A 12,587-nucleotide genomic window follows, 5' to 3' on the forward strand; every position below is an offset into this window, starting at 1 on the left:
GGCGGGGCCGGGCCGGGCCGGGCCGGGGGCGCTGCGGGCGCTGCTGCCGCCACGCACCGGGGGCCGCCGGGGGGTCCCGGCTCCGGGGCCTCCTCGCCAGCGGCGAGTGCGCGGCGCCGGCCCGGCCGAGAGGCGTCGTCGGCGCGACTGGATCGCTCCCTGCCGCGGCGGCTGCCAAGGGACCGTCGCCGTCTCGTCGTCTCAGCGTCGCTGTCTGGGCCCAGCCCGCGCTGCCGCCCGCCTTACCTTTCGTCCCTGGCCGGGCCTGCGGGTGAGCGGGGAGCGGGTGTGGGGGGCTGTGGGGGGGAAGGTCAGCCCCTTTCTTCAGCGATCAGCGGCCGCCGCCCCCTGTGCCCCGGACAGCGCGGTCCCGCCGGCGCTGCCGCCCCCTCCCCGGTGCCGCCGGGCAGCGCGGTCTCGCCCCACCTCGTCCCCCCCGGTGCCTCACGCCGGGCGGGCGCCCCGGGAGGGTGGGAGCCGGGGCCCGACACCTGCGGGCGGGCCCGGGCGGCGGTGACAGCCGGGGCGCCTCCTCCATTGTGGGGAGCGCTGGCGCGGCGGGGCCGGGCCGCGCCGGGGCTGTGCGGGCTGCGGAGCGAGCGGCGGCCCGGCCCCGGCCCCGGCCCCGGCCCCGGAGCGGGAAGGCACCGGCCGAGCTCCGGCCCTGCTCAGTGGTGCCTGAACTTCTTGTCGGGGCGGTTCTCACCCGCGGGTCTTATCGGGAGAGGGTCAGTCCGGCACAACAACAACAACAAAACTTCCCTGCCTGCCTCTTCTTGGGAGTTACAGGCCTGCCCGGGCTTCCAGCTGCGAAGGGCTCAGCGGCAGAGGTGCACCCAGTGTAAACACCGTCTGTTGGAGCTGAGAATACAAACAATAGGAGGAAAATACGGAATAAGCAAACTTCCTTGAAATGTGGAAGAAAACCGCAAATGAGAGCGTGCTCTCTCATTGAGTAAAGGGAGGATGCCGAGCTGTGTATCACAGCTTGCGCTGTTCTCCTCTGGAGAAAGGACTTTGGGTTTCATTTTCTTTGTCAATTCTTGATTTGACAGAGAGAATGAATAGTTATAATTGATATGCTATAGTATGCTGGGTAAACATTTTTTACAAATTATTTCTTGGTCAGTTTTCATAATTCTGAAAGCAGTTCAATTATTTTTTTGACTCTTCATTTATATGGCTCACAGTGACTTTTTTTTCAACTACTCTCACTGATGTAGCTTAATTATGTTGACAAAAGATAATAAAATGTTGGAGGTTGTGTGGTGCTGTAGCAAATTGCAACTTGATACAATCTTTGATTCAAAAATAATGTTATGCTGGTAAAATGGATGCTGTTAAAAAAGAAATTAATAAATTTTCTCTATTCCTTTACCCTTTCCAAATTTACTTCAGTTCTTTTGATTATACATACACAAAAAATACACAAGAAAGGATCTTTATAAGTGTGGCAAAGACTGAGAGGACCAGTCTGACAGGCCAAATGCAGAACTGTGTTTCACAGCCCATATTTATGCCAGTGCTGTGTATACTCACCGGTGTTTTTTACGTAGTGAAGTATTGAATTTCAGGAACTTCTGTTCAAACTAACGTGTAGGGTGTTAAATATAGCGCTTTGAAAAAACCGTGGAGGTCTAAGGAGAAATTTGCTTTATCGAAAAGACTGGGCAGGAGAGGTGGTCAAGAGGAAAAAAAAGTCAACTTTTCTTTGGAAAGTTTCTTACTGTGAAGTGAGTCTAGTGCCTCTAGAAGAGGACAGAGTAACAGGTCAAATTATTTACTTCTATACTAGGGGGAAAAAAAGAAAATTATTAAATATTAATAAGATTGTCTCATGGGTAAATTTAAGAGTGATCTTATATTACTGTCAAATTATTTGGCTTTCTTTTAACCACTTCCTCTTTGAACAAAAATCACTACTGCAGCAAAGCAAAAGGAAACCATTTGACTTGTACTCCCTTAACAGAATTAATTTTACAGAAAACACACCAGTGAGAGGAATGCTCTTAATTGCTGCAGAGGGTTCTGACTGGTGGCCTTTACAAAGTGGGAAGGTACAGTTTTCAGAACAGCACCTTGGCAGCAACTCTCCCGTGTGAAAGGCACAGGCCACACAACCCAGCTGGGCAGCAGCGGTGCTGTTCTGCAGGGGATGTCAGTAGTACAAGAGAATTCCTTATCTCTGCCTACTCTTGTCTATGTTGGACAGCCCTGTACCTCTGGTGCATCTGGACACACTTCCTGAGCAGTCGTGAGTACCCTCCCTGTGAAGGTCTTTCAGTAGCTTTGGCTAAAATTGTGAAAGGTTTAGTGCAGAAACAGGGACCAAAATTCCAGCATTACATCCTCTTCAAGGGTGTATGATGTTACTTGGTTTAGAGGTGCAGACCTTGTCACTGTGCCTTTGGAAGCTGAATGGGAATCTCTAAATGCAATATAGAGTAGTGACTTGCATGGTATGGGGGGGAAGCAGCCCATCCTATGTAGAGAGAAATATGTGAATTTCTGCATCCTAATGTGGAGCAGAATGAGTTCTAGTCATAGCCAGTCTAGTTCAGTTCTTAAAATTGCATTTCTTCTGGTGTGCTACCTTAAAATAATGTTCTTAGGGCTGTCTCTAATAAGGCATAATTTCTTAAAAAGTTTGCTTTTTCATTTTTTGAGTGTAATGGTATAATACTTTCTCCACTACCTTTCCAATTACATTCACCATACGTGACTCTTAATGAACCAACAGTGAATCTTAAAATAAGGAAAATCAGCTGTCTGTTCTGCTGCAAGGAAATACACCTGCAGATTTTTTTGTGCATAAAGCCAAGAAACCACTGGAATCAGATGGGTTTGTCACAAAACTTTAGGTATTAGGTGAAAAACAATCCCAGTGTCTTGGTGTGGTAATAGTGATACCATGGTGAAGCTGAGGACACAAATGCCTGTGCTGGGATATGAGAAACCAGGGATATGCAAAGAAATATTGTAAAAGGTGCACGTGTGGTAGGGAGTGAGAGTTTTCTAACAACTTGGATTATTCATGTATGTTTTGTAACATCCAGTATTTGAATGAAATTAATTCTTTTTTCCCCCATTATTTGATTTGTAGACTATGACTCTTCTGCAAGGATCTGAGGCAGTAGTAAGTGATCTTACTTTTGTAGTTTCATTAAAGGAACTCCTTTGCTCCTTGGTCTGGTGTCCTGTGTGCAGTGATAGTTTACAATAAAGGGCTTTACAGACTGTTCAAATTTACTTTTATGCTTTTCAGTATTTATCACATAAAAATCAATCTAAGCAAGTCAAACTGCAGGCCTACAATAGTTCAGTTTGCAAGACCATTATAATGGAACTGTAACAAGAGCACAGCTTTGTAGAATATCATACTTCTGGTGAAACACAGAACAGTAATTAAATGGAAAAAGATGACATTTGAAAATAATTTGAAGTCCAGCTATTCACTTAGTACTGCTGAAGAAACTCTTTGCATTTCAGAACATGGTTTGCAAAATCCACTGCCTAATGTGAAGCCATTTCTGAGGATATTTGTCTTTACTGAAACCTGAAGTAACTTCTAGATTTTTTTGGTACTTACTTGGTGAAAAATAATGCTTTAGCCAGCTCACATCCAGTATTGGCTGTCACTATGGAGCCTGGGACCAAGCTGGGAAACAATGGGTGTTTGGTTTTGTTAGTGTGCTTGGTTGTGAACTGCAGCAATTCAGGTGTTGGCAGTTTCATTCTTTCTGACTTGGTAATGTTTAAAAGAGAAGACAACTTGATTTTTGGTAACTTCCCAAATAATTTAAGCACAAATGGGGTTTGTTTGGAGGTATCTTTGAAGGCATTATCCAGAATTGTCACAGCACTGGGATCTTCCTGGTTTACAGTCTGTAGGATATTTGACTGACGTGAACAGCCAGGTTTTTCACAAAACTTCTTAACCTGCTGTTAGTTAACATGACCTGTAGAAATCATCCACTTTATAAAGGTGATGTTGTTTTGACTGCTTTTGTGTTATTTCAGTCAGTGGATGTGCCCTGACCGCCAGGTTTTACACAAGCAATGGTCAGAGAAAGCAGTGATGGTAGCTGAGACTCTGCTTCTTCCTCACTTTGCTAACAGTGAATGGAGCAAACCATGTCCAAGCCATGGAATTTTTGTTACCACCTATAGACCAAAATCCATTTGTGAATGTAATTCAGGTCTTGCAGCTCCATTTATTTTTTCCTGTGGCACTTAGAGTGTGCTCCTCTGTTTGGCAAGGCAGGTTTCTCCTGTTCCATCAGGTTCCTGCTGTGCCAGATTTGTGTTGGTTTGGGTGGGAATAGCAAATGATTCAGTTGTGGCTTGCAACCTCTTTAGTACTTTTGTTCAATGGAGTCCCTCACTGACCTCTCTTGGGTGACTATAACATCTGGCTGGGTATATGGGAAGGTTAATTTGATAGGAATTCACAATCCATTTACCCATGGATGGTGTACATAAATGTGTTCTGTGTGAATAGGGGACCATTTTCATTTACTGTTTTCTTATTGCAAATTTCAGGAAAAAAAAAAAGGTCAAAAAGAAATTAGCAGGTTGCAACAGGTACCCACTGTCTTTAAGGCTGTGAACTTTTAGTTGTACAGAGGAATTCTTCAACTTGGTAGCAGCTATTTGTGGGAATTAAAGCAGATATATCAGTAGCTGCTCATTAAGGCTTGTGAATGCCAATGCATTGACATACTAAAAGTCACTTGTGAACTGTAATGGTCATCCAAGAATATATGGTGGTAACATGACCAGTAATTATGGATGAGATTAGAAACTGCAAGTGAAAGTGAGCTTATGTCCTCAGAGTGAAATAAGAAACCTGTGTGTGCATGGGCTCTCCATTTCTTGGAAGGAAGGAGTTAGGTAACTTCCTTTTGTTATGAACTTGACCTTGAGATTTGAGGAACGTGGGAAATATATTTCTGTTCTCTTAAAGGTGCAGTTGGGTTATTGTAAACTTTAGTTTATTTAAAATTCAACTTACAATTGCAAATGCATTCAAACATTTTTTAGATCAATAACTTCATACATACAACTGATAAAATTTCAAGCTGTGCATTGATTTGGTATAACAGCAGACTTCTGCTCTCTGTCAAAAGCAAATTCTTAATCCTGCTTCTTGCTGTATAAGAAATTGAGGAAGCTGTGATCTGGAGACAAAAATATCCCCCTTCTTAATGGATTTTTGAAGCATGCACACACCCCAGTGAATTCTTCAAAAGCATATGGTAGTCTTCATATGAACAAACCATATCCATCCTTTTGTCACATTTCAATCCATAAGTAAATTTTGAGGGATCATGAGTCCTTTTTTTTCAGAAGTGGAATCATGGCATGGCTCTGAACACCAGACAGAGCTGGTGAGTCAGTGGTGAGGCTGAGGGTTGGTCCTGTCCTGTGCACTGGACGAGGTGGCCCTTGCAGCTGTCAGGGGTCACAGCATGTGGAGAACTTTCTTTTACCCCCTGTCAGCCCCAGTGTTGGAATTCTGACAATATTAGAACTGAACTGGCTCACTGAGGGGCTCTGGTAGGAATGGGAGCTGGTGAGAGTGTGCTGCATTGGGAAGGGGTGAAAAGTGGAAGAAGTGGGTAAAAGTGGAAGATCCCTTGTAGCAATCTTAGCAGGGGTGGGATCTCAGAGCAGTGTAATATATTTCATGGAACTGTGCCCTTCAGGTAATGTTGTGTGCTGTAATCAGTATTCATGAGCTTGTTCATCACCAGAAAAATCCTCTTTTGCTTTTGTACCAGTTTATAATTAAAGAAGTATGAAATTTTTGTAACCTTTACCCCTAGGTGAATACTGTCATAATCTTCAACCCATGCAAGAGTAGGGTTAAATAATGGCATTAAACTAGAGCAAAGCTTCTAGCAAACTATAAGGAAAATGGAAGAAATAGCTACCAAATCTTCATAATTAAGTTTTTTGTTGCGATATAACTTGGTGATCTTTAATTAAATGCAAATGTAAAATTATCTTCAGTTCATTGGATGTTAAGATCCTTCCAGCTGTAAATTGTAGCCAAAAGTGTATCTCAACAGTGTGGTTAAACATTTCCATGTATTTGTCAATACGCTGATAATTCTGGAAATTTTTAAATCTCAAAACTTACAAAACCAGATTAAGATGTAGAGCATTCTCTGATATATCATACAGTGCATGGGCTGATGTTAGGAAGAAGCTGGTGTGAAGTCTCAGTGGACAAAAAGATGCTGTTTTCAGCTGGGCCTGGTTGAAAGAGGAGCCAGTGTATTCTTGGCAGACCATCTTACCAAGGTATTTTACAGTCATCACATAGATCACTAAATTTTTTTCAAATGTCAGTCCTTTGTGAAAATGAAATTTCTTCAGGCAAAAATGTGTTTGTGAAAATACAGTGTGCTGTTTACTCTGAAAGGAAGTTGTACCTGCTTCTTACTACTGAAGCAGCAGACTCCTAATGTTGTGCCTGTGTAGTAGTCAGCTATGGGCTAGAAACCCAGTGAGAGAACAAAAGATGAGCTTATAGAATTGATTGTCTACTTAAAAAAACCCTGCAGTTAAATTTCTGTTAATTCCAAATTTATCTTTGTAGTAATAAAAGTTGTCTATAAATCTCAAAAAGACATTTCAGACCGGGCTTTAGTGCTGCATGAACGTTAACCACTGTGCTGATGTCAGGCCCTATGTACTCTATCTTGCATGACAGTAAGCTGGTTTGGGGAATAGAAGAGCCTTCAAGGGTTCAGTTGCTTGGGAATTATTCCACATGTTTAATGTAAAGTTCTCCTTATTTGGACAATAAGAGAGAGACATGCTTCACCCCACTGATTTTGAAAGAGGCCATGAGTGCTGCCCCTGTTCTTAGACGTGTAGTTTACTGCTGGTGCTGGCATTGAGCATGTCTAGGAACATGCCTAAGAAACTGAGTCCCTTGAGGGAAGGAGCATCCAGGTCCAGGTTGCTGGAACTGAGGACTCAGCACTGTCAGGACTGGGCAAGCAGCAGAACTTAAAGCAGTGCAGTTAAATGAATGGAGACTTTGAGCACTTTCAGCTAGGAGAGCGTTTGAATCCAGGTTTGGATTTTCTTCCTGTGTTAGGTGTTCTTCTCACTCAGACCTGTCTTCATGACTGGGATTCAGGATATTCAGTAGCCTCCATCAAACAGTGCTTTTTCTATTCATGTTTACATGTACAGTCATATAATATGTACATTATTAGTAAATAATAGGTACAACAGTGAGTAAATACAACAAATAGTGAGAGTAATTGGGATGTAACATTTGGGATCCGCTCCAAGAGTAGTGAATGGGATCCAATCCATTTGTTGCCTCAGTATTTGCTACATTAAGTCCTTGAGGGGACATTTGCTTTCAGCAAACCACACAGGTTGGTGGTTCTCTGTCATGGAGCTGAAGTGCTACAGTTTGTGCTCACTGAACTTGCACGAATGCCTCCTCTGTTTTTCCAGGTTCTTTGTGCTGTGTAAACTTGAGTCATAATCACTGCTGTTGCCAGGAGGTGTCAGTTAATTTTTTCTGATGATACATTGGCATTTTGCTCCATCTTAACTACACTATGAGATCTTCACTTTCAATTTAGGTTCAGGTAGTTTTATCTTTCATTTGGATCTAGGTTTAAAGCAGTAATCCTCATTTCCTTTTTGTGTTGTATAGTTGGGAGAACTGTGCTTTGGATTCACAGGCTGCAGCCTTTAAGTCAAGTGAAGGTGATTAAACAATGACACTTTTAAACTGAATACTCTTCTCAAGTTATTTTATTTTGTTAAAAATTTGTGCTATCGTTCAGTGGTCAAGTCACATAGACTTGATTTGTTCAGTCTCTCTAATCACCTTGTCTGTCTGCCTACTAGAACTTTTTTTAAGGCATACAGTTGCTCACAGTAAAGGCTGGAAAAATAAGTTGTGATACCTGCCAGACCTTTATCATACGTGTCATGCTGGGAGTTCCTTTCAAAGGCTTCCTTAGAGCTATTTTCTAATGTTATTTTCAAAATAAAAATTACTGTGTGACAGCTGAAGGTGGTGACTTATTTCCCATGCTGTGTATGTGACTTGTTGAATTAATACCTTGGCTGGCTTTTTTGAAGAGCTTCACTGAGTGACAAGCTGGAAGTTATATGGCATTTGTGTCTTGTTTTCTTTTAATTTTTTTTTTAATGAGTTAGATATTGAAACATATTTTAGGAACAAGCTGGAGGAGCACTTCCTGGGAGGGTTTCTGATAAGTACTTAAGTACTTAATAATTCTGAAATTTTACTGATCTGAAAACTTGAGACACACTGAGGCAGCATATGTGTAACAGGTGGTCTAAGCCATGTAGATGCTTTGCATAAATCAGTGGTTTAAAACTGAGCCTGTACTGATTAATAAGGAGTCTTTTTGTTACTGCTGTCTTCTGAAATCAGTCCTGTAATAGTTGAAAGTTAGTACTATGGAGTGGGATATGAAGAGTATAAATTACTTTCTTGTGGAAAGGCTGGTGTTATACAGGTTTCTTTTTCTTGAAACTCATCACACTTTCCTCTTAGCTGACCCAATTACCTGGAATAATTTTCAGTTTGCAATACTGTTTATCAGGTAAATGAGGAAAAACACTCCTTAGTGGTGATATAAATCATTATAGTATACTAAAATATCTCTTTTTTTACCTTTCATGTGTTCTGTATAGACTTTTCATCATAACAATTTAGGTGATTGTCCACTAGTTGTCTTCATTTGTAGGTGTTTAGTACTGATGTAATATTACATGAATGGCACTTTCTGTTGGGAACTGGACTCTTGCACTGAAGAGGATCTTTGCATGGTGCTGGTCTAGGTGAGGGTGTGAAGGTCTGATAAAATTTTAGAAGAAAAACCAGGGTAAGTTTTGTAAAGCAGAGAACAGACTGTTATATTGTCTTACAGGGGTAATTTAAAAATAAGACTTTGGACAATAGATAGAAAATAAACATAAGAAGGACTGCAATGTTATTCTGCAGATAACTGCTTTCTGTTTTGCACTGTTTGTTGCACTGCGATTCAGCTTCAGAATCACCAAAACTTCAGAATAGATCTGGCTTTTAACTTGTAGTTGGAATGGGTACAGATAAAACTTCTGTACTGTTGTGCTGGAACTAGAGCTTGATTATCAGGGTTTTGTGAATTTAATGCTCAAACTGGCTTTTTAATATCAATAGCATAAGTGATTTGAAAATATGTTCTAAAAGAAGCTAAACTCAGTGTTTACAAAGTCAGACAGTTTGATTGGCTCCTTGTACTCTACAATATATGACCAAAAGGCATATTTATGTGAGTGGATTATAAACCAAGGCTCAGCTTATGAAGGGACAAATGTAGTTCAGGAAAAAGCGATCTTTGAGTCTCATGTGTTCTGGGCTCTGTCTTTATGTAGCTTCGTTTCAGTAGAAACCAGCTAAAGAAGAAAAAAGGTTGAGTTTTATGTTTTTCTGTCTGTGTGGTGCAAGTACATGCAGCAACTGGGAATGAAGAAAATCTCCATTTTGAGGCCATCTGTGTCGGTTCTTTTGTCTGAACCTGACAAGAGGTCATGGCAGATGGTGGGGTCACAAAGTCTGGCTTCTTGGGCTTGATAAAATGTGTTCATAAAGCTGGAAGAATCCCAACTGTTCTTACTGGCTGAAGAGCGTTGTAAGGCAAAGGACTGTAACACTTTATGGACAATACCTTCTGGATCATTAAGCTTGACAGCAAGTAACTTGTCAAAGATGAACCTAGTTTGCTTATCTGTAAAGGAGTTAAAACGCTTGGCAATTATGTTCTTAACTACATTTTATTTGAGTAAGTTACTTGTAAAGCCTCTTAAAGAAAGAGAGGGAGGCCAGACTGCAATGTGAATTTTGGCCAGAGCTCCAGATGTTGGATTTGGAGAGTTCATCTACAAGGGTCAGAAATTTCGAAAAAGAACAGGCACCAGAGATCATAATTTTCAGATGCATTGCAAGGATTCAGTATTTGCTCCTTGCCATGACCTCTGTAGCTTTATGGCTTCAGGTTTCAGGATTACTACCAGATCCAGTAGCTTCTTTCCCCAGGGTGGGAATAGATACCTCTTAGTAGTATCTTCTCTGAAGCCAGAGAAAAATTTGTATTATTTTTTCGGATGTTCTGTGGTGAAACTAAAATGTACAAGTTTTCACAAGAGGATGTCTTAATAGAATTGTGTGGCGTTCACATGCTGGAGTAACTGCTTAATTATGGCTGCAATAAAGGGAGGCACCAAGGAAGATAAGTACAACTCAGTCAACAGGAAGTGGAGGACACCTCTAAGTTGAATGAAATGGTTTTCCACTAACAGTTTAATTGATATGATGTCTGAATAAACCTAGAAATGTGCAGAAACAGCCTAGAATTTAAAATTCTTCTGGGTTATCCAAAACTACTAAAGCAGTGATGGGATGTGATGGTAGAGTTCCTCATTAGTGCACACACTACTGAAAAACTCCTGGCACATTCTCAAACTTGACATAGGTTAAAATACAGAGGAAATGGCATGAATTGCACCCTGCTTTTGTAGCTGGTGAGTTCTGCTGTAAATGGTCATGAGTCGTCTTTGATTAGTAGTTTAGGTATCTTCCTAATTTTACTGAATTGATTCCATGCTTCAAAGTGTGTAAACTTTGAAAAACTTCTCTCTCTCTTATTCCTCCAAATGCAATTCAAATGTCTTTTGTAGTCCATTTTTAAACTGCAAATAATACTTATAAAGTACTTTTCAAGGTACCTAAATGCTTTGTCAAGTTAATTCTACCTTTAAAATGGTTTGTGCTGACAGCATTGATTTGTAACTTTTCTTCTGTTTTCTGTAAGGCTTCTGGAAGCTTTCATTTAAAAAAATAAGTCACTTTAAACTACTTTTTGGTATACCAAATTTTTTTCTTTTCCTGGAATTCTAATATTATAATTCTAACTACATAGGTTTAATAAAAAATCATGAAACTATTTAAAAGATGAGTTAGAGGTGAATTATTTTTTTTCCTTGCATGTTTCCTAAAAATTCTGAATGTTTTCTGTATATATGCTTTTCATTAAAAGCCTTCTCTGTTGTTGGCTAAAGAGACAGTTGAGAGAAGTAATTCACTTCCATTTTTAAAGCCAATCTACATTACATGAAAAAATTGCATGGTTTTAATTACAAAAGTTTAGTAATGATATAACATGGTTTGCTAGCACATTAATGTAGTCAGGCCTTTATGTAAGTCAGGCCTTTATATATAGGATTTAATCTCTGCCTGTTCCAAGCAATGAACATTTTTAGTATCTCTGCAGAACCTGACTATTGTGGTGATAGTTTATCAGAAGCTTGAATTTCAACTAAGATATTTCATCAACTGTCTTACAGGATGTTCATGTTAAAGATTCTGTGAAGATGAAAAGGGATATCTTATGGCTTTATGAAATATAAAGCAATACTGTCTGACATGACGGCAAAAAATGTAAGTATAACTCTTCAACATGTATTACTTTTCATATTGGCATTCTGCCAGTCACTGCTGGCTTTCAGAATCGTGTGGACAAATATAAGAAATCAATCAAAAAGACCTTCAAATTCAAAAATCTTATCTGATTTTTGTATTCCACAAATACATACCCCATCATCTTATACAGTATTTTGATAAATTTATCCTGGTTAAAATCTCTTTAAGCATGTGGAATTTACTCAGCTGTGGGTCAGATTGATAACTGAGGCAATGTTTTATGCTGTTTTCATATTGCTCCATTCAGGTCCCTTCCAACTTGAGATATTTTGTGATTCTTTGATTTCTCTAACATTTCTTCAAACTTGTGTGAAAGCTGCATATTTTGTTGAATCTTCTCACCTTTGCATGTCTGTAAAATCCTCTACTGAGTCTGAGTCTCAGATCTCAAGAAAAAAATAGAAAGACTGCATATTATTTGGCTACTGTTGGTACACTCTTGGTTTCTAGAAGGCTGAAGGCCTTCTCATTCCTTTGCTTGCTCATTACCCAGCCTGTAGCGGTGTCTCAAGGCTCTATATTTGATTCCTGTATCCTGAGTTCTGAGGAAGCTTATGAAATGTCTTAACATCCTGACCTTAACTTTCTGCCTAATTAGCTGTGCTTCCTGAGGTACACAGCTTGTATAGAGAACAGTTCTGATTAATCCTGGTGATCAGTGAATTGAGTATGACTTTGGGCCCTGGGCAATTTGCCTGTTGACTGCCTTTGACAGGGCATCCTGCATTCTAGTTAAATCTGAGTGGGTTTAGGAACCAACACCACCAAAGAAGTGCCCCACAGTGAAAGTGCAGGTGTCCTAGGACTGTGCTCTGTTCAGTAACTGCAAAAGCTTTTGTGCTTGTTGGGTTGGGTTAGATTGGTGCCAATTATGTAGTTTGGTTAAATTAATTCTCAAGTATTGGAAATTTCTGTTGGCTTTATTCATAGCTTCATTTGGTGTGTAGTTCCAGGCTTTGAGGTGTCTTATAGCTCACTTTTTGTTTCAAGCTTACCAAGACATTAAGTAAACTGATGTGTATATTCAAAGCCCTTTTCTTATTATTTCATAGGT

The 12,587-nt window shown here is 40.5% G+C and overlaps 1 protein-coding gene across 3 annotated transcripts in view; it reads left to right on the forward strand.

The window, feature by feature from the left end:
- TFDP2 (transcription factor Dp-2) overlaps window positions 1-12,587 on the forward strand; it is a 56,920-nt gene continuing 44,333 nt past the window's right edge. For 2 of the 3 annotated variants that reach the window (XM_068200844.1, XM_068200846.1), the window contains exons 1-2: window positions 1-271; window positions 11,398-11,491. In XM_068200844.1, coding sequence (XP_068056945.1) covers window positions 11,450-11,491 — 42 coding nt within the window. In that variant the 5' untranslated portion in view covers window positions 1-271; window positions 11,398-11,449. The remainder of the gene's footprint in view (window positions 272-11,397; window positions 11,492-12,587) is intronic. The other variant, XM_068200843.1, reaches the window with a different exon arrangement.

This window comes from Anomalospiza imberbis, chromosome 10 (genome assembly GCF_031753505.1).
Source record: "Anomalospiza imberbis isolate Cuckoo-Finch-1a 21T00152 chromosome 10, ASM3175350v1, whole genome shotgun sequence".
Taxonomy (NCBI): Eukaryota; Metazoa; Chordata; class Aves; order Passeriformes; family Viduidae; genus Anomalospiza; species Anomalospiza imberbis.